This window comes from Aythya ferina (assembly GCF_964211825.1).
Source record: "Aythya ferina genome assembly, chromosome: 3".
NCBI classification, from domain to species: domain Eukaryota; kingdom Metazoa; phylum Chordata; class Aves; order Anseriformes; family Anatidae; genus Aythya; species Aythya ferina.
Window position 1 is genome coordinate 58114477 of NC_140298.1, and position 22320 is coordinate 58136796.

A 22320-nucleotide genomic window follows, 5' to 3' on the forward strand; every position below is an offset into this window, starting at 1 on the left:
TTTTGTTGATTCATCTTTACCTGGGAATTGAAACTCATTCAAATAGGGGGAGGGGATTATTACAGGTGTGCAGGAAACTTTTTGTAATTTTGTGGCATGTACAAGAAATAGTTGGTACTCCCTTGACCATTTTCTTTCTTCAATTTTTTTTAGCTGTTGGTCAGAAGTGATTAAATTCTCTTGGTAATCTATGGCTATACTCCTTTTGTATCCTCCTGTGAGCAAATTAAATGTAGCTGTAACTTTTAAAAAGTAAATGCTGGTACTGACTTGGGTGGAAGAATTGTACAGTTCTTTAGTCTGCATTTCCAGTTAATTTCTTTGAGAGTACTTTTCAGAATTAAAACTAAATGGATTGCCTGTTAGCAATACTTATCTTCACTGTCTCACTTTTATGCTTAAATGAAATTCTCTTAATATTTGATTCTGTTACAAGAGAACAGCTCAAGTCAGATTTTTCTGCTGGATATGCTGTTACAGTAAAAATGAAGTGTTTCTGGGTTTGGTTACAGAGTGGTTAATTTTTATTACTATAATTATTCCAACATCTTTTCAAATGTCATGGAAGTGTTACAGATGACATACATGTTAATCCAAAGCAAGATTCCCTGGTATGAAAAACAAGTCACAGTTGCATGAAAAGATATTTTCTACTTGAATGTAAAAATGGGTAGTTAAATGAGCACGAAGTTTACATTTTAAGTATATTGTGTCAGTTAGTAGATTAGGTGTAAGCCTTGAAGAAGAAGAAGAAAAAAAAGATATAACCAGTGATATGCAAAACAAGAAAAAGCCTAAAGTAGGTCACTTCACTGTAGTCAAAGGATGTTGATTTTAAACCAACTGTATCTTGTCTGTACGGTTTATTTTAAAGTTAAATACACCTTAAAAGTAGCATGTTTTTCATACTGATATTTAAGTGTTAATCCTATGTTTACAGCAGCAGGATTCCTAAATCAGAATTTTGCTGTTTAAGCTTAAGGGTAAAAAGCCTTTAGTATTCAAATGTTACATGTACGTATGAATTTTTGACATCCATATCTGTCAGAATAAGTCATATAATGTTTTAAGTGAAGAATTTAAGCAAACTGAACACTTCTGAATGTTGCCAACAAATCTATTTTAAGGGTTTCTATGGTTTATTTTTAATGCATCACTTAGTACGTTTAACATTTTTTTCCTGATCAGAAGAGCTTCTAACTGAAAAATCACTTATGTTTTAAGAACATCACTGCCAGTGATATTCAAAAAAATACCTCAATTAGTAATGTAACCAAACTTTAATACCTTATAATATTTACTTCCACTTCCCTGTCTGCTCTATTTGTTTTATCTTGGTCCAACTACTTGATGTGTTATTTTTTATGATCTTAGACTGTAAGCTCTTCTGGGCAAGGAATTATGTTCAGTTCAAGAGAGATGCTCTCTGTATTGCATGTGTGAATACAGGCCATGAGTTCATGAATTCATGTACCCAGTTAGGATGATGGATAGGGGCATGCATTTCTTAAACACCTGCAAAAGTTCTCCCTAGGATTTTGAGATTGGATGAGCATCCGTTTTCACATTTGATTTGCTTCTGCTACTGATGTGCCTATTTCTTCATTCCACCTGCTTTAGAGTTGCTTTTCAATTGCTTTTTCTCTCCACTGCCTATTTTTGGTCTTCAGAGATCATTTCCAAAGTGCAACGGTGAAAAGCAGAAGCTACTGCTATTAAAGCAGTACTTTAAGTCTACCCAATGTAAGTTAGGTATTCTTAATACTTTCGTACCTCATGCCCCTCAGTTTACTCACAGTTGTTTACTTCTAGAACTAGAGGATCTCTTAATGGTAAAAATGCCTTATGTAGGATAAACTATGTTGAAGTTAAGAAAGAAAAACTAAAAATAAATTTGCAGCATTGTGTAAGATGTCTGTCCCATGTGGATGGGGTGTGCTGTTTGTCTTCCGTGCTCTCTTGGGCTCAGCTATACTCAGTTTCTCTGAATTCAACCTTATGTTTTCTGAATCACCTTTTCCTAAATGGAAAATAACAATGTATCCCCAATGTATTGGGCCCCTCGCTACAAGAAGGACATCGAGGTGCTTGAGCGGGTGCAGAGAAGGGCGACGAAGCTGGTGAGGGGCCTGGAGAACAAGTCCTACGAGGAGCGGCTGAGGGAGCTGGGCTTGTTCAGCCTGGAGAAGAGGAGGCTCAGGGGCGACCTTATCGCTCTTTTTAGGTACCTCAAGGGAGGCTGTAGCGAGGTGGGGGTTGGCCTGTTCTCCCACGTGCCTGGTGACAGGACGAGGGGGAATGGGCTTAAGTTGAGCCAGGGGAGTTTTAGGTTAGATGTTAGGAAGAACTTCTTTACTGAAAGGGTTGTGAGGCATTGGAACAGGCTGCCCAGGGAAGTGGTGGAGTCACCATCCCTGGAAGTCTTCAAAAGACGCTTAGATGTAGAGCTTAGGGATATGGTTTAGTGGAGGGCTGTTAGCGTTAGGTTGGAGGTTGGACTCGATGACCTTGAGGTCTCTTCCAACCTAGAAAATTCTGTGATTCTGTGATTCTGTGATCCCTGTTGATGAGAGATAAAAAGTAATTTCCCCAATACTGTCTAGAGAGGGAGCTGTTTTGAAGCTTGCATCTCTTTAATTCTATGTGAAGTGCTTGCTGAATCATAAAAAGAAATGAATAATAATAAGGAAAAAAACTTATTTCCGTTCCTTTCCCTTCTTAAGTATGTCCAGTTATTACCTTTAAAGCCTTCCACCATCACACCCTGCCACTATTTGCTGGGCTTCTTTCATTTAGGAGAGGCAATGAAGAGTGAATAGTGTTTTAATGTGCGAGGCTGTACTCCTGCCAGGATGTTGGTGGCTTTTTGTTTGTTTGTTTTTCCAGCACAAGCACTTTTGGAGAATGTTTCTGAAACCCTACCCAAAGAGAGCCTTTATGGTTGTTCTTGTACTCATGTACTCCAGCTCACCAACACTTACTTGGCTAAATAATTTTACAGAAGTAATACCATGTTCTATTATAAGATGTTTTTCATTTGCTATTGAGGACTCAACTTTTCTGGCAGAAGATCTGTTACCTAGTAACATGGGGCTGTAGATTTATTAAGCTTACACAGTTGAGCCACTGTTTACTATGTTTTAGAGGGTTTCTAAGGGACAGTCTTTCAGTGCTATGATCATATGAGGAGCAGGGAGTTATAAAACATGCTTTTGATGTTCATAAAGTGCAAATTATTAGCAATCAATTTCCTTGTAAAGCAATACTTAGCACACTTTCATCTTCTCCCAAGGTACAACTTAGAAATGCATGTGACAAAAAGTAAGGAATAAATATCAAATTTTCCATTTCAGACTAGCAACTTCACAAGTGTCAGGCAACTTCAAGGGGACTGCTGGTGTTTGTGTGTGTACCTTTCTGAATCCATAACTCTGTTTAAACTAGATCTGCTCGGGTAGTTTCATGTGCTTCTGACAGCAGTTGCTGCGGGCCAACCTCATACTAAGAAGCCTGGTACTTCCAGCCACTGCCTTGCCTTCAAAACCAAGTCTCCAGCCATCTTCAAATTTCAGCCATGCTCTTTGGATAAAATCCTCATGTTTTCCACTGAATTTAAGACGTCATATTTTACAATGCATTTCCTGCAAGGACTTCTGGCACAGAAAATGATGATCACTACTGCATCAGAAGGCAAAGGTGTGCTAAGTAATTATGATGAAGAGAGAAGCTGAGCTCCTCCATCAAGGTGCTTGTGCACCAAAAGCTGAATCAGGTGAGCACAGCCATCTGTGTTTTTGATACTGTTTCTTATGAACAGAATAGTGTTACCCTTCTGAATCATTGCATTCTGAGAGTCTATTTATATTTTGTTGAAATTTACCTCCGGTATTTTGAACATCTAGAGCATTGCTTTTTAAAGAGACTGATACAATAGGTTTCTGTGCCAGATTAAAACAGAAACATCCTTTATTTCTTCAGAAAGCAATGCTGCAGTGATATGATTTGGAGCAGTATTTTTTCTCCTGTAAGCTTTTAACAATTGCAAAGAAATTATATAATATGCTGTAACAATATGTGTAATAGAGAACAGTCTTTTTGGTAATGAGAAATTTCAAATTCATTTATAGCAGTACTTCCACGTTCTCAGAAGCAAAGAAGCAAAGGTGTGACTAGGCTTGGTTATCCATGATTTACATGTAAAGTCTTCTAGATTGGCAATTACAAATTACAACATACCAACTGAGCTGCAGCCCATTTGCGTTTACTCTAACAACCAAAAGCCTGTGGCAGTTCCTTGCACTGAGCCAGCAAAAGCCTATAACTGTATTTAGATTGTTCTGCATTATTGATGCAGATCTAACAAACATCTTCCTTCCATTTACAGTGCAGTTGTTATGTAGGGCCTGCTCTGATGTCTTGTTCCCACTGTCAAGAGTTTTATACTGGCTGCTGTTTGGTACTTTTGCAGTCAACAGAGTGGTAAGGATTTGTTCATATTAAATATTGTTATTATCTCACAGGGAGTAAGGAGGGCTGTGATAAAGTCCATGTTCTGTGAAGACAACAGTGAGATTGCATTAGCCATAAATCACTGACAGTGAATTTAATTGCTTGTAATTAAAAGGGAATGAACTTCCAGTGTTGCTGGCTAAAATGTTCTGTTAGTAATGGTAACTCAGAGCTTATGTGTTTGCATCTGGAAAGAACTGATCAATGCATGTGACATCAAACATGTAATCTCATTTGATAGCATGAGGAGTGATGAAACTCAAGTACATTTAGAAGAAACAATGTGAACAAACAGTAATCCTGCTGGCTTCCTTTGGGGGGGGGGGGGCAGGAATTGAGATGGTCTAGGCCTGGTTTGGTGTCACCTTCATTTTCCAGAAGTGAGCTCCCCTGTCCAGTGTGCCTGAGGTAAATAGGTAGGTGCTCAGCAGCTCTCTCCTGGAAAAAGGACCCTCATAGCACCGTTTGTATTTGGTGCTTCTCTTGATTGTAGGCCTGGACACAAGGGAATATGTGGGGAAATGATCCCTGTGAAGACAGGTTGAGTTCCCATAAGAAGCTGGAGACTTTATAGACAAAGCATTCCCCCAGGGCTGCTCCTGGGCAAGAGCTGTGTTTTATTGCCTTTATAGGAAATATGTAGTAATTTCCTTTATTTTTTGTGTGTGAAAGACTATAACACCTATGTGCAAAAATAATGAACCTGTGTTTCAAGAAATACAAAGAATAGAGATTCTCTATTCACTTTTGGAAGGTGAGGAGTTTGAGGGAACATTTTTACATTTCTTTAGCAAGTAGAAGTAAAAAAATACATAGTTTATGATGTTTTGAGAGTTGAAGCTTATGAGAACGCTAAGTATCACACACTGATACTTCAGAATCTCTGTGTATGCTGTGTTAAGGGTGAAATCCTTTGAATTGCTATATAACAAATTGGGACTAATGTGTATACCCCAATAAATATTAACAGTATCCACTGTAAATAGGGAGAAGTCTCAGTATTTTATATGTGGCTTGTAAGAATCTGACATGTCCCCAAACTCCCCAGTAAATCTCTGATTTGTTATGGATTTAATGAAATCCGTAATAAGATCACGCTCTAAATTCTTAACCAAGCTTTTTAATTTTCAGGTGACCTTGTTCTTGTACCTCTGTGTTACATAGTTGTGAACTACAACCTGCAGAATGCTGATGGAATCAGGCCAGTAGGCCTGATAAATTTGTTGCTGTTATTTCCCACAGCTGAGCACTTCAAAACACAGCTGACATGAGTATGTTAGCATTTGTATACATTTATCATTTCAACAAATATAATGGGGAAAAAAACACAACAGCGCTTACGTATTTAGATCAAAGCTTATTTTTAGAGTTCGGTTTTACCTGCTAAATGAAAGATCTGTCTGAAGACTATCCCTTCATTTTTGAACAAAGAGGCAGTTAATTCAGCTCTCCTCTTAGGAAAGAGGATTTGGAGGAGACACTGTTTTCTTTTAGCCTTTCTTCCTTGTTTTTATTTTCCTTTTCTGGCTCATTATGGTTCTAAAGCTGTCTCAGAGTGAGACAGCACTACACTGGTGATGCAGGAAATAGCGTCTCCTTTCAAACACTTTTTGTTGTCAGTGTAAGTTTAAGGCAGGAAATATTCAAGGTTAACACATTTTTATCTTCATAAACAACTCTTCAAGAAACAAGATAACAAAAGGAGTTTTTCTGCAGCCACTTATGGCTTGTGTAATTATATAATTGCAAAAGACTGCACAGATCCGTTACAGTAAGTATCTTCCTTTCCTTCAAAAGCTTGGAAGTGATTAGTTTATTACCATATAAGAACATGCTCAGCCCTTCAAAGACCTAGCTGTAAGATTTTCTTGTATGAATCCAAAAAAAGATAAGGAGCATATACCATTAATGGATTGTGCAAAAGACAATTTGTTTTGAAGAGACAATTCTAATTTCTCCATTATTTGCAGTTACTGTATTCTTTAAGATTTGCTGTTGCCTTCAAGCTTAAGATGCTTGAAGAAGTATTACTTTTTGTATTGTTCTAAGGAGCTGTTTAACTTGGACCAGTTCTATGTCTATATCTTGAATTACACCTATGCATTATGTACTTAAATGGTACAGCAATTGAGATCAAGACAGCAACAGACCACACATCTGTAAATTACCTGGTTGAAGACATAAGCCAAAGCAGAATTAAATGACAGCCCAAAAAGGAATTAAAGTTTTCTTTAGTGTAAAATAGCTTTAGCTGTGAAAAATACTTCTTAAACGTGTATTTTGGAGACCTGTATCTATTACAATAATGCTACACTGCTGTTAGTGACTGTCTGGCTTTCCTCCTGAACCAAAACTTGCTGAAAACATTTTGCTTTGTATAAATGCAGCTATGACACTTGCCCCCATAGCTAGCACCACACCTTTACATACCTTAAGGTATGAGACTAAAATATAAACATGTGAGTTCTGCATAGGCAAGGCAATAGTGCTGACAGTGAAAAGTTAGTGTGAAAAAGGGTTAATCACCTAATTCATTGTTTTTTCCACTCTTTAACCAATAAGCTCATTTTGTGAGGAGTGTGTTATATTCTTGTTCTACTAAGCTGTCTTCAGGTTTCACAACATCACAGGTATATATTCATCATCACAGTGCAGACTTGGTGCTATGTGCAACTAGAAAGGAGCTGCAGCTGATGGAATCCACAACTGCATCTTGCAGCTAAAACATTCTCCAATTTGGCATCCTTTACTCATTGGACACATGCCTCCTTTGGACAGATGAAAGCTTCACTCTCACATAGAAGGTTAATGATTACACTTTAGTGGTTGGCAACCCTGTCCAGAGCAGGGGGGTTGAAACTACATGATCTTTGAGGTCCTTTTTAACCGCAGCCATTCTATGATACTCCTTGTATTATAAGTATATACAACACAGAATTTGAATGTATCATCTAACAAAATCTAGAACCGAAGGTATGGTTTCATGGACCAGGATAGAAATTCTGGATCTAAAAGCAGCCTTACTTCATACTAATACTGATTTTCTTTCTGTGAATACAGAGGTGTTGTTTCTGCCAGATTATTATAACAAACAACTGCAGAGTCACTTATACTGGATTTATTGAACACTAACTTCATCAAATTTTTGAATTTCACAGAACTTAATCAAGTTACATGGACAGCTGTCATGCATGCTAATTCTGTTTAGTGACATTTCATAATTATTCAGTAATGAAAAAAGTCAGTTGCAACCATTCATACCATGTAAGAACTCAATTCTTAACACAGCTGAACAGAAAGCACCATCTCTAAATAAGATTTTATATTTAAAATGTCTTTTGACAATAAATTAAAATTTCAGTGGCAGTACTGGTAAACAAAACACACTAAGGATAGTGTGCAGATTTTCTGTGTACTGATCACAAAGACAACAACACTACTACTGTCTCCAGAAAATTTGGAGAAATGCAAATGAACTTATATACATATCATTTTCAACAATATGAACAACACCAAGCAGAATAAATTTACTTTCCCGTTTTTCCCCATTAAATAAGGCAATAATATAAATCATACCACCATCACACCCTACTTCAGTCCCTAGAAACTGAGTCCTGACCAAATGCAGTACTCAAAGAGGAATGCGCAAGAGTAAACACTTAGATTTGTACTTTGATTCTTCATTGTGTAAGATGATTAAAACACCACCAACAACTCTAGATTCCAGTGGCAGGAACAAAAAAAAAACTTCAAGAACTCAACTTGAAAAAGCTGTTCTTTCAGCCTGTGGCACTATTTGGAATATCTTGAGCATCTGCTAGATGTAGTTTTTGGCTGAAGTAAGACATTAAGGAATAACATTTTCACAAATAGATGAGGTATAAACAAGATAACAATGTTATATGAAACTATGTGACACTTAGTCCTGTGACAGGTCAGGTATGCACCAGTCCAGATACAGTTCTACTGAGACCTAGATTAGTTTTCAACCAACAGATTAATCCTTTCAGTGAGAATGAAGCATTACTTAACTCCAGAGCTAGCTTGCAGATTAAGGGAGAATGGCAGAGGAATGTTAGCACTATTACATTCTATTTACATTGTTCATGAGACTTGGGCTTAGAGAGCTTTTCACAGATAGTGCACTGATGTATGTGTTCTCTGTATCTTAATTCTCAAACTAGAGTACCACCTTCCTCAGTGAACACACATTTTTAAAAAGGAAATATTTAGACAACAGTAAAAACTGAATGCAACACTCCTCACCTGTATTCTTAGCTCACTGAGAGCACAATGAGCAAGACAAGCCATTTAGCTTCATCTTCTTGATGGGTTAAGAGCATGCATTTGTTCAGTTATCTAAGGTCAGCAGAAGTAATCAATGCACCAGTAGCCTGACTCGAGAAATAATAAAAAAAAAGGCTAGCCCCATATCTGAAGTAAAAATCAGTGCTAAAGAGCTGCACCTATTTCTAGATAAAAAAAATAAAGGAATTAGGATTCACTTATCAATGAGACAATACTTCTGAATACTACAGAAGGCATAGATGTTTGTTTGAGTTTCTTGGCAAAATGCATGTGAAGAGACCTTGCTTCTGATGGGCTTTGTCATCTACAGCCAACAAACTGTCAAGTGTTGAATTCTAGCTAAATAAATCACTATATGAAAAACATCCTGTAATTAGATCTAGTAGTTTATGAAGTAGAAGAACCTAAAATCCGTGCTATATTACAGTACTAATTTCAAAGGGACGTTATTGATCAGATTTGACTCCTAGGAAGATACCAGTTACAGAGAAATAGACAGTAACGTGCTTACAGTTAGTAATTACAATGCACAATAAACAGTTAAAGAAAAGGATACATAGATGAATTCAGTTCTTCCAACTGCAAAATAAACACAGAAAGTATCAGAAATAGCATTTCAGTTAAAGGCAGCGATTATGCTGATATAATGCAAGAAATACATTAAAACAACAAAGCAAATCATTAATGGTTTGAGCTGACATGTAATTTGATTACAAAAAGCAAGGCAAACCTGCATTGAATTTTCTAACAACAAATTTAAATCTGTATATCAAGAAGTTTTAACAACTTGAATTTTAACAATTAAATCTTGAATTTTGTTGTTCAATTGAAAATAAATGGTAGCAGTTTAGCTATTTGTTTGTATGGAAACACTAGAGAAAGGAGAAACTGAAAGTGTTGAATACATAGATCAAAAATCCTTATGTCACCTTCCACAGATGAAAGAGGAAGTGCCACAGGAAAATGGTCTTAGCTGATACATAGGCTGTCTAAAAATGCCTACACCCTCAGACAGTTTACAGCTAGACCGTGCCACTCACCAAAACAAGCAGCAGTCTACAAAAAGAGAGAACAAGATACTGTATTTCTCAAAACCAAGATGAAGCAGGTAAGACGTGTCTTATTGTCTGTACTTATTATATAACTGTTTTCCTCTGCTCTAAGTTTCATCATGGACTGCAGTCTGTGCAGAATCAGTACCCCTCCAGCAGTGTTTTAATCACAAGCCTACGTTCATGGACCGTGTCTCCTGCCTTCCCTGTACTTACATCTGATAGCAGCCTATCCAGATTGGAATCACTGGCTAGTTTTCTTTTATCTTCGGGAAGTTCTTCCAGCTCCCCATAGAGCTCCAGATTGAGGCGAGCAAGTTTCTCCTGCATACTCCGCACGTGCTCCATTTGCTCTATGGAACACTCGTTTCCTAAAAACGACAAACAGCAGCTTTAGAGAAAGAAACCAGAGGAAACTGAAAGCATGAAGATACAGTATTTTACATCAGAGAATATGAATTTAAGCATCAAATTTACAAATTAACTTGTTTTCTAAAGGATTTCTTCCCTTTTCCACCATTGAAATTTCAGTCATTCTGTCTGGTGTTAGTGTTGTGCTGATTTTTTGATAACCACTGGATGTACTTTAAGATTATACATTTACTGACTATATTTTGACTTTCAATCCCTGTATTTTTTTTTTTTAAATCTGATCATAATAAACCTTCCTAAATTTGATTAATCTTGGGATTTTTTGCAGTGTAACTGATTCTTTATATATTATAGGTTTTCTGTATTCTCACATAAAATCAATGTGGAGGCAATGTAACATGCTGACATAATGCTGAATTTGCAAAAGCATATCTGCATCTTTCTACGCAATACAGGAAAAAAATGAAGTAGAAGAGTTTCTTGTGGCTTTTTGAAAGCTCCATCAACTGTGAAGTAGTAATAATAGGAAGATATGTTGTTAACATAAGAATATGATGAGTATAATGCAGTTTGCATTGAATTATGGTTCACTCCATAAGAGTCATTACCAACAGCACGTGAAGTGTTAGTACACTGTAAAATCAGGTACCAAAAAGTGATTTCTTAGTAGAAGGTATCAAAAGTGGCTTTAAGTTTGGTACCTTCCGTCTTCAAGCTGAGGTACTGCCTTAGGCATGTCGTGTTGGTTGGAAGCCACAATCAAATGGATTTTTAATCATCTTAAAGTCAAACATACAACAGCATTACCATTTTGAAATATTGTATGATCTGTTCAGTCATATTGACCTTGACTTCATACAGCAGAGACATAAGACAAACCAGCAGTCTGTCAATATAGCACACTTGTTTGCAAATGTTACTCTCAGGTAGTTTAAAAAGCAACCATTCTGTACAGATAATTCACACATTTACCAAACGCTTGAAGTTTGCCAGAGTGGAAGTCATTCAGGAGGCTGAGAAGTCCCCTTTCCATTTCCTGGACATCTGATACATCTGTGAGAAACGAGTGCTGGATCGGTGCTGCCTGTGCCCCTTTTGCTTCGCCTCCTGGAGGTTTGGCTTTCTCTTTAATTACTCTGGAGAAATTAAACAGTTAGACAAAATGATAACATTACTTCCTTTGCAAATCTGAGATGTAGAATCATTTAACAACCGGGCTGCGAAAGTGGAATGAAAAGTATTTCCAATACTCCTTTCAAGATAAGAGATCACAAGGTTGTCTTAAGAATACAGAACACAGTTTGTCAATTTAATGCTGCAAAAGAAGGATTCCAACAATCTACTTTCCTATTAGGAGTGAGAAGCACAGTATGTATGTAATGGCCATGTTGATAATCTAAGCATTGTTGGAGCTGATGCTGCTCAAGCACAGCTCCTCCTGCCCCCCATCCCCCCCCGTACCTCTTGAGCTTGGGTTTCTGCGCGGCGGGCTGCGGGGCGGGGTTGCCGAAGGCCGTGCTCTTGCTGGCGGGCACGGCGCTCTTCTTGGAGCCGGCGGCCGGCGCGGGGTGGGCGGTGGCCGCCTTGGGGCTCCGCCTTTTGATTTTCCTCTCCTCCATCTCCTCGCCGCCCGCGGGCCACCTCCTCCGCCTCCACAGGGGAAAAGCGCGCTCAGAGACCCCCGCCCGCAGCGGCACCGGCCATAACGGCACGCGCCGGGCCGCAGCAGCGCCGCCTCAGCCCCCCCCCAACCCGGCGGCAGAGCCCAGCCCCCGGGCAGCCCCTGCCCCCTCCCGCCGCCACGGCCCCATCCCCGCTAACAGCCGCACCCCCCCCGCCGCCGCCCCTTATATAGGGCCTCAGGCCCCGCCCCCCCGGCGCTGGCCCCGCCCCCTGCCCCGCGCGCGCGGACCCCCGGCCCCGCCGGCCCTCACCCCGCCCCCGCGGAAGCGGCCGGCTCGGGCCCGGCGCGCGGGTCACGTGGCTGCGGAGGCGGGGCCGGCCCGCCCTGCGCATGCGCGCGAGCTTCCCCCCTTCCCCCGCCCGCCTCCCGCGCGCAGCCGTTAACGGCTGATGGAGGGGCGGGGCGGCCGTTGGGGCTGGGCCGTCGGGCCGAGGGGCCGTTGGCGCGCGGGTGCCCGCCTGTGGGGGCGCACCGATGGGCGGCTGCAGCGCTGGGGGGGTGCCCGTGGGGAGCTCGGGGTGCCCGTCCCGCAGCCCCCGGGGTGCCCTTGGCGGTGTTCTGCCCGCAGGGCTTCTGGAGCGCTGTCAGGTACCCAGGTACGGGACTGCACGCCCGGTTGTCTCGGCACGCCTGGAGCTCTGCAGGCTGCACAGATCCTTGTCGGTGGCAGGCTCTGTGCTCCAGAGGGCAGCAGCACTTCGCACTCGCCATCTCCTGAGCCCTCGGATACTTTCTTACCTTTCCGACTGCATTTTTCCCTTAAGTATCAGGAGTAAATAAAGAGAACTAAAGAAAGTAAATAAAGATCCATGCTTTGTCATACAACTTTTTAAGATTTTTAAGAACATGTTGTTCATAACTGTATGTTTTCAGATGAAGCCTCACACGTTGCTTACACACCAGGAGTGAAGGGTGATACGAGCTGCAACACCCGGAGTGCAAGCACTGGCCAGCAGCTCTACGTAGTCTGTATGTTTCCGTGCCTGTTTGCATGGCATGTCTCAATATAAAGCTATTGCACAAAAGGCGCTATTACCCTGAATGGTGCGCAGTTAGGATGTATCCCTGCCTCTGCCTGGACCTTCTTTAATACCAAAAAAATGATTCTCTGTTTATACACTGATAGCCTTCTTCCGGATCTTAAATTAGATTCAAGGGGCCATAACAGAGCTTCATCAGGACTTTCATGAGGTATTGCAGTTGCGAGACTCAGTGGCCACTCTGAGCCTGTAACGTGGTACTGCCGGAGGGAGATTGCATTTGCAATTACACTCAGATGAAGGACAGTGTTTAAATGCTCTCTGGAATTAAGCTGCAGTGGAAGTAATTTCTGGGTAGGAAAATACAGCTGGGGTCTGAGGTGCTCAATTGGTTCTGGTACATTTTGAACAATTTCCTTGCAGGAGAACTGTGCCAGAGACCATCACCAATAGACTAAAAGTTCACATATGGGAATATAGTCTCTGGAGTTTGACACTAAATCTATATGTCTTGTAGGAAGAAAAAAAAAAAAAAAAAAAAAAAAGCACAAGTGAGAAGAAAGGAAGAAATAGAAAGGAAAGGGGAAAGAAAATGAGAAAAAAAAAAAGAGAGAGAGAGAGAGAAGAGAAAAAAATGAAAGAAAGAAAAAAAGGAAAATAAAAATGTGAAAGAAAAAATTAAAAGAAAAAAGAGAAAAGAAAAGTAAAAGAAAGAAAAAGGAAAAGTAAAATGTGAAAGAGAAAAGAAAAAAGGAAAGGTGAAAGGAAAAGTAAAAAATAAAAGAGAAAGGAAAAAAAGTGAAAGAAAAAGTAAAGAAAAAGAGAAAGGAAAAGTAAAATGTGAAAGAGAAAAGAAAAAAGGAAAAGTGAAAGAAAAAAGAGAAAGGAAAAGTAAAAAATAAAAGAGAAAGGAAAAAAGTGAAAGAAAAAGTAAAACATGAAAGAGAAAGGAAAAAGTGAAAGAAAAATAAAAAGAAAAGTAAAACGTGAAAGAGAAAGGAAAAAAGTGAAAGAAAAAGGAAGGAGAAGTAAAAAGTGAAAGAGAGGAAAAAAGTGAAAGAAAAAAGAGAAAAGAGAAAGGAAAAGTAAAATGTGAAAGAGAAATGAAAAATGTTAAAGAGAGAAAAAAAAAGAAAGAAAAAAAATAAAGAAAGAAGAAAAGAAAAGGAAAGGAAAGAGGAAAAGAAAAGGGAAAGAAAAAAAGACTGCAACACTGGAGATAGATTAAACAAAAATGTGGTGGTGAAAGACTTATGGGAAAGGTAGAAGAACAGAAAGAGTCATTTATTATCATTTTGATTCCTTAATACAAAAGTTTTCTGATATCCAGGTAAATAAGAGCTGGCAACATTCATGTAAGCTCTCAGCCAGTCACAAACTCTCATGCCCAGAGCTGCATGAGTAGAATCCTCATCCACCCATATGCATATATATACGTATATATGAGGCCTACAAAAGAAAGCAAGATTTGCAGAGACATTTTGCAGGACATTTTTGCAGGTATTTGGGAGATTTCTATGCAATAAATATTGTTTCTTTTAAGTTTCTATTAAGTAACTTCTGAAAAGCTGGTGTTCATCTATCTCATTTCTCACACACTGTATAAGCAAGTAAATGCACCCTCCTTGCAGTTTGTATAGAGAGGGCTTTTTTTCCCGTGATTATTGGTGTTTTGTGTGTGCAGAATGAAGCAGAGAGGCTTGACCATTAGGATGCAAGGTGACTAGGAATTCTTCCTTCCTTCCAAAGCAGTTGAAATAGAGCATTTTGTTTGTCGGTTTGTTTCAAATAAAGGGAAATTCTTTCCGTGACAAATTGAAACATTTTTTAAAATAAAATTACTTTTATATTTGGAAAGCATTTAGATTCCACTATCAATCCTGCTTCAATTTCGTCTCTCAGTATGAGGGATCAACTACATACGTAGTTATTCTTATAAAACCAGAATATGCCCAGTGTGTGATTTCCCTAGGACACCCCAGGAAAAACCTACAATAAATTTTAGCATGCAGGTATTGTTTTGCTCCAAGTACATTTGTTATCACTGCACACTACCTGATATTAAAACATGATTATTAAAATGTCTGTTACTCACTTCTATATTTGATTTATTGGAGCCTACAGGGGCGGGTAATCAGGAAAGCATCAGACCTTTATTTATTATTGTATGTTTTCATAGTGAAAGTAATTTTATAACAACTAATTAATTTCTTATGAAAGATAATAGTAAGTTAAGAGCAAAGAATCAAAGGTAGTGTGGTCATGATTTGATACTACAAATCCTATTGCAGATAACACTGTTTTCTGGAATCAAATAATGAGATCATACACTCACCAGGAGGGGAAATTATATATATATATATATATATATATGTTTTGGATTGTCTCCATTTAGCTGAGCTTTTGCATAATTTTGTATTGTGGTAATGAGTCGCAGTTTGGAAAATGTTTTTTCTTCCTTTATAAGGCTTTTTTTTTCTTTTTTTTTTTTTTTTTCTGACAACACCAGCAAACGTTTCAATGGTAGCATATGCATATACTTGTTGACTTAAGCAATCCAAGGGTAAATGTTTTAATAGGAACAATTCTAATGTTAAAGAAGCAAATTAAAAAGTTAATCGAATCTGATTTTATTTACATATATATCTCCTTGCAAACTAGAGGCCCACCTTTGAAGATGCTTTGAAGAAGAACTTCAAAGAAATATGTATTTTGTATTGAGATATGCATGCAAATAAAGACAGATTCTTCTTTTTGAAAGCCCCGTTCAGTTAACATGAGGTGGCAATTGGTTCTAGAGGCTTCCAAGAAAGTGACGAAAGCCTCTTGTTCTTTGGCTGATATAATTAATCTCAGGTGTATTTCACAGGGTTCTACCTTGTACTCTTGGAAATATGACATTTCTGTAGTGTTACCTTCCAAAACAAACAAACAAACAAACAAAACACCATAGTATGGGACATACCTGTTCATATGAAGTAAAGTATTTATTCCTTTTTTTTAGGATGAGCAGCATAAACAAAATGTGTCTGTATTTATCAGCCAGCTAAGCTGTTGATAGTGCAGCAAAGCTGAAATGATATATAAAGAAAATGAACTAACAATGGAAATAATACAGATGTAGAATCGTGGGTTAGGCATGCATTTTTGCTGCTTTACAGAATGATGACAGATATGCCCTCAAGAAATGTCACTTAAAAAGTGTCAACGTGTATTTATATTCTCTCTTTCTCTCTCTCTCTCTCCACACTATGATTTGGCTATCTAAATTAATGAATGTTAGCGTAGATAAATATTTAGACTTCTGTATTATTACTGATAAGTTCCTGCATCTCAGACATGAATGGTCCCTCTGAAGTCAAAACTGTTACACCAGAGAACAAGTAGTGTAAAACCTCCACGAGTATGACACGTGTAAGCCAATGTTAGTTTACTGAAAATAAATAAATAAATAAAAATCAATACACCGTTAGTTACCAAAACATTAAATATGTGACCTGCTTTTAAGATAAATAAATAAATAAATAAAGCTTTTGCCAGAATGTATGTGTTGAATATACAACCTCCTCAGGCCAGCATCAAGGTAATTCAGACAACCACAGTGGAGTAAGAAGGAGAGGAAAGAGGGATAACAGAAGACACTAGCAGAACCACTCGGAAAGCAGAGTCTTTTAGGTTACAGGTAAGCCTGCCTGTGAGGCTCAAAGCTTTTCCTTTCCTTTCAGTTTGACGCAGCGTCCTACAGCATACCAACCTCTTTAGTTCCCCAGTAATGTTCTCCAGGGGCTTCCTTTTCCAGTTTTGTTCCAGCCTGCCTCACTTCTGGAGATGCCTGTGATAGTTGTGCCCCTCTTTGTTCCTTCTCTCTGTCTATGTATATCCTCAGTTCTCTCCAGCCCTGCTTTGACCCCTTGTTTTTATAGTCCCTCCCTGACTGAGGTGATCTCCCCAGGACATAGGAGCTCCCTGGCAATTAAAGTTGATTCCACACATCCTAGTGGCTTTGCTGAATGCCACCAGCTATGACGGCAGCTGTGCCACTCAGAGCAAAGGTTCCTACAACCCAGTGTCCTAACTCCAAAGAAGCAAGTTGCAAAAACCTGCAAAAATTATGAGAAGCTGGCAAACACGTATGGTGTTGCTTCTTTGTACTTTACAGTCTTCAACAGATTTATGATTCAGATGCAGTTTCTGAGCACATCGCAATGTTACACTGCCAGGAACTAGGCTAGGGAGGAACTTGGGCTAGGGAGGTGATCGTCCCCCTGTACTCAGCTCTGGTGAGGCCGCACCTCGAGTACTGTGTTCAGTTTTGGGCCCCTCGCTACAAGAAGGACATGGAGGTGCTTGAGCGGGTCCAGAGAAGGGCGACGAAGCTGGTGAGGGGTCTGGAGAACAAGTCCTGTGAGGAGCGGCTGAGGGAGCTGGGCTTGTTCAGCCTGGAGAAGAGGAGGCTCAGGGGCGACCTTATCGCTCTCTATAGGTACCTCAAAGGAGGCTGTAGCGAGGTGGGGGTTGGTCTGTTCTCCCACATGCCTGGTGACAGGACGAGGGGGAATGGGCTTAAGTTGAGCCAGGGGAGTTTTAGGTTGGATGTTAGGAAGAACTTCTTCACTGAAAGGGTTGTGAGGCACTGGAACAGGCTGCCCAGGGAAGTGGTGGAGTCACCATCCCTGGAGGTCTTTAAAAGACGTTTAGATGTAGAGCTTAGGGATATGGTTTAGTGGGGACTGCTAGCGTTAGGTCAGAGGTTGGACTCGATGATCTTGAGGTGTCTTCCAACCTAGAAATTCTGTGATTCTGTGAACTCCAGGACACCAGCAGGCCCGAATGGCCCTGACCAGCCCTACCCTGGACCTCCCACCCCACTGCCCATGGGCCCAGGAGCCCCATTCCAGCTCAGCTGGGGCCTTCAGTCCCTGTCTGAGCTATGCCCTAAGGGTGCCAGCCTCCAGCTCCTGGATGGACCCCTTGGGAGTGTGGTAGGGCCTTGTCTCCAGCCCTGACCCTGCTGCTCCTCACTGGGTTCCCTGGTCCTGGTCTGGGGCTTGCTGTGCCTGGGGCTGTCGATGGACCCTGTGACATGCTCAGACCCCACAGGATGGTGCCCCATCACTGAGGGCACAACCTACACAGGGCCCTTCTCCTGGGGAGCAGCCAGGCCTCACTGCTCCCTGACACCAGTTGCCTTTTCAAATTGCTAACAAATGCTAATGCTTGATTACTCGTTATCTTTATAGACATAGGCTTGGTCATAAAATGTAATCTTTCTACCCAGATTTGGATTTTATTCTGAAAGATGTACAAGAGATAGGAAGGTCTTTAGTTATAATAACATTGATCATTTGGGAGGCAGTTCTAGCAGTGATACATGGCAACCTCGTAATTCAATGCTTCTGTTTTCACGCTCCTGTTTTCCAGTTATTTGGGGAATTTTGCTTGCATAACTCCTAGAATGTTGGGGAAAAAGGATTCATAATGTTCAGTTCCAAGGTTGCACATACAGAGGTCATTAACCAAGCATTGTCAGATTCCAGTTGCATTTATCTTCTGCTTTAACCTACCCATCTCAGGAGACTCCCAAAACTTCACACCTATGTCTCCTGGGCAAAGGAAGTCTATCTTCTTTTCTAAACACCAGAAGTTTCCCCCCATTATTTTTAGTTGTGGAAACTTTCTTTTCCCTCATACTCTCCAGACTTTGTCTCCCAAAGACTTATGGGCCTCAGTATTTTTCTGAAGAGTTTTCTGAGCCTCTGGGAACTCCCAGCTTTCTTTCCCAAGACACCCCTCTAGATTGAATAGGAACAAGTGCCTGTTGCCAAATTCAAATAGTGGGTATTCTTCCTTGAATTTAGGAGTTATTTTGTTATTGCTGAAGTTAACCAAAAGTGGCTCTAAAATACACCAAAATGTGATCGCTGATGAAGTTTGCTTACTTGTGGCAGCTGCAAAGGGAAGCAGCAGCAGCAAATAACTCTAAAGTCTGTGTTTTAAACAGATAACGATAAAAAAAAAGAAGGTGATATCTTATATTTGGTGCAAATGAAGTTACTGCTGGAATCTTCAGAGCAGAGGTGGGGGGATGAAGTGAAGAAAAAGAGACCATTAACATTCTTTCCAGGTTGCAACTGTTAGAACATCTTTAGAACATCTCTAAAAAAAAAAAAAAAAAAACAAAAAAAAAAAAACAACTGGAAACTAATCCTGGGCTCTCAAATCCTGAAATCCAAGTCCTATCACTACCAGTGATAGTCACTGGTAGTATCTCATTCCTGTTCAGTGGTTTCCCGCTGATGATGCTAGTGTAGATACCAGAGGAGTTTCTTCATTAGTTCAAATGGCAGAGGTCTGTAGAAGAGCTAACAGTTTTATGCTAGCTGACAATGCAGGTAGGTGGCAATGTAGTGTATCTGTTTGGAGGAGGAGGAGTTTCCTTCTTTTATATGTCAGGAAATTTATGTTGAAAAAATATAATTAATACGTTCCCTAGTTAGTCTGGATTAAATATTCACAGAATCATGGAAATAGCATCATAGGATACTTCAGGTTGGAAAGAACTTCATGAGGTCTCCAAGCCAAAGTAGGGGCTGTGAGCTCAGACCAGGCTACCCAGGGTTTTTTTTCAGTCTATCCTGAAATCTTCCAAGAACAGAGACTGCACAAAAGGCCTGTGGCACAGCCTATTGTTCAGACCAGGGTTATTGTCACATCAGGTCAGTTGTGGCTTTGTCTCAAACCTTCAGAAGGTCATCTGTGTTCCAGTACTGCTCTACAGTTCTAGTTAAGATGTTTTACCTTACACAACTTTGATCTGATCACCCTCTAGGTACATATCATGACAGAATTTTTAGTTATGTAAAAACATGCTACTTTTCTACATATTGTGTGTTTGTTCAATAGATACCAAAGCCACTGTACAGCTGCATTTGCCCTCATTTAAGTATTTGGTTTAAATATGTGTAATGTGCAGTAAGATCCTCTGAAGTAAAAGCACTTTGGGACTGTAAGTTAGTTGCTTCAATAATAGTGCTCCCCAGTACTCCAGCTGAAAAAGGAGAGTCTCTCATTGGATCTACCAGCACAAACAATACTTCAGATATAATCCCAAATTTAATACTTTTTTTTTTTTTTTTTTTTTTTTTTTGATTCTGTAAGGGATGTAAAACTAGGATTAGTGAGAAATACATTGGCAGTTCACTAGTGTGTAATACATTCTCATTCTGAATCGTTTTTAAACATATTCTGTGTGTCTGAAGACTGGCATGTGGTAAGAAGAGTAGGTTTTTTTTTTTGAAGGATAAGGCTGTGAGACACCTAAAGGAAATGTTATGGAAGGATTCAGGTTGGGAAAAGACTTTTTGCACAGGAGGATTGCTAATCCCTTTCTATGATTTCCTGTCCCTGTCTTGCTTGCTCACTTTTTAATCTCCTTCTCTCTCCCTGTCAGTGCTTGCTCACTTTTTAAAATACTTTATAATCGACTGATCTCATCCACCAAAGTGTATAAACACACATTTGCTAATTTTATCGTAAATAATCTTTCTCACAAGACACAAACGACTCATTGATAGACTTGAGAAAAAGCTTGGAAATGCTTGCATGTTGAATATTAGACAAGGATGCATTTTACTATATGCTTTTAAAACAAATCAGAATAAACCTTGGGCAAGTCCGTCATCCTTAGGCAACTTGCTGAATTTTTTTTGCAAGCGCTTATTTTGCCCCTCATTGTAACTGTAACAATGTTTACAAACAATCCAAGATCAGCAACATGATATTTACAGAATTCCATTAAGGTCAGCAACACTGAACTCTCCAAGAACAGATCAGAAAACACTTGACTGAAGGTTTTCCTCACGTACAACTGGGGAAATAGTGCAGGCTGTGTTTTGGAAATGATAAATGGAAAGGATTGTTGCATTTTATTTAACCTTAAATTCATAACACTTGTACTTGGCAGGCACCTGCTCTTTCCCCATTTTAAATATTGAAATATTGTTTAAATATTGAATGTTGCTTATGATTAATTCAGTACAACAAGATAGAATGTGCAGCTCATATCACAAAGAACCAAAGTGCATCTTTTGTTTTCTGTAGCCTGCTTTTTGTACTGTTCAGTAATTTATCATAAGATGATCGTAATGGAGCAAGACAGAAAAAAAAAGTCTTAAGGTAACAATTGAAATAAAATACTTGCTCCATTGTTTTCATAGCTTGGCTAAGTGCCTACAAAAAAAAAAATGTTTTATGTATTTTCCATTGTTTACACCTAATGACAGTAGGATAAACTACTATTCGCGTTCCCTCTATGAAATGCCACTGAGCATAATTGCTAGTACAGTGTAACCAGGGGTGTCAGGGAAGGTCCAGTAAATAAAGATTAACTTTTCAAAGCGATTTCAGCCTCACCTCTAGTGTGAACAAAAAAAGGCTTATGGACATAAGCCATTGTTTGTCATATGTGTTGTCATCTGCACACACCTCTGAATCTTCAGTCATAGCCAATAATCCCAAGGTACAAACTCAGGAGCACATAAAGGCAATTCCTATTACAAAGGTTATACAGCAGATGGATACAAGACAAAAGAGAAAAAAGAAGATGGGAAAAGGGGAAACAGACAACCTGGATCTATATGATCCACCAAGGTTTTAGCATAGCAGTAAATTTTTGTCTAAGGTTCTGTGGGCACCATGATGTAGGATGACTTTGAAGGTTACTGGAAAGAATTTGTAGGTTAATTTGTTGCCAGATCTTTTGACATAAATGAAAAACAAGCAAAGTTATAAGTTTCTTCTTGAGACACACTTTTTTAAATGGAAAATTTGATATGCAAAATCATAGGCCTCATTTAGAAAATTTGATTCAACTCAATAAAGTCCAATTTTTAAGTGAGATTTGTGATTCTGCCTGCAAAGAACTGTGAAGGCAGGACAGCAGAATTCCTTCACTGAATGTGCTGAGAGCATGAAAGATCATTCCAAACTCGTTATCTTAATATCAAAGTTGGACAATGAGTTGTTTGCGGTCTGCGATTGTTTCAGATGTTTGGTCAGATGTGTAGTTGGCCTCTAGTCACTTCTTTGTGTTGTGTCTTAAAATGAATTCCCTTCCCCTTCTAGAGCTTGGTGGCTCAGTATAAATACAATCACTATAATGTCTTAGAAGTGTCAAATGACCTTTTTTTTTTTTCCAGGCTAGAAGATATATTGCTGAAAAGTTCCACTGACTACATGAAGTCTTCCAGAGTACCAGACAGACATCAGAAGTCATGTTTGTAATTTCAGACTTTGTTTTCTTAGACATATACAAATGCAGAACTCAAAATAAGTGAAAATCTCTTTTCTAAGAGAATACATGCACACAAATATTTGCATAGAGAACTGTTTCTAAGCAATGCATACACTAAGCAGT

At 39.4% G+C, this 22320-nt stretch overlaps 1 protein-coding gene and 1 long non-coding RNA gene across 2 annotated transcripts; one reads left to right on the top strand and one right to left on the bottom strand.

The window, feature by feature from the left end:
* Positions 1-2562: 2562 nt before the first annotated feature.
* LOC311434482 lies at positions 2563-8293 on the top strand. Its single transcript, XR_014691522.1, has 2 exons — positions 2563-3772; positions 4385-8293. It is a non-coding gene; the product is annotated as an uncharacterized lncRNA (long non-coding RNA).
* On the bottom strand, positions 7613-12229 carry CCDC28A (coiled-coil domain containing 28A). Its single transcript, XM_084514670.1, has 6 exons — positions 12176-12229; positions 11703-11891; positions 11214-11377; positions 10086-10240; positions 9374-9396; positions 7613-8343 (listed from the first exon to the last, which is right to left on the bottom strand). The coding sequence occupies exons 2-6, from the start codon at positions 11858-11860 to the stop codon at positions 8289-8291; spliced, it is 555 nt and encodes a 184-aa protein (XP_084370796.1). The 5' UTR covers positions 11861-11891; positions 12176-12229; the 3' UTR covers positions 7613-8288.
* Between the last annotated feature and the right edge of the window lie 10091 nt (positions 12230-22320).

Excerpts from the sequence above, each read along its gene's own strand:
- CCDC28A (XM_084514670.1), bottom strand. The coding sequence starts at position 11,860 with ATGGAGGAGAGGAAAATCAAAAGGCGGAGCCCCAAGGCGGCCACCGCC. Across the intron at positions 11,378-11,702 it reads CAGAAACCCAAGCTCAAGAG|AGTAATTAAAGAGAAAGCCA; the intron begins GTACGGGGGGGG and ends TAATTTCTCCAG. Across the intron at positions 10,241-11,213 it reads TGGCAAACTTCAAGCGTTTG|GAAACGAGTGTTCCATAGAG; the intron begins GTAAATGTGTGA and ends TGTCGTTTTTAG.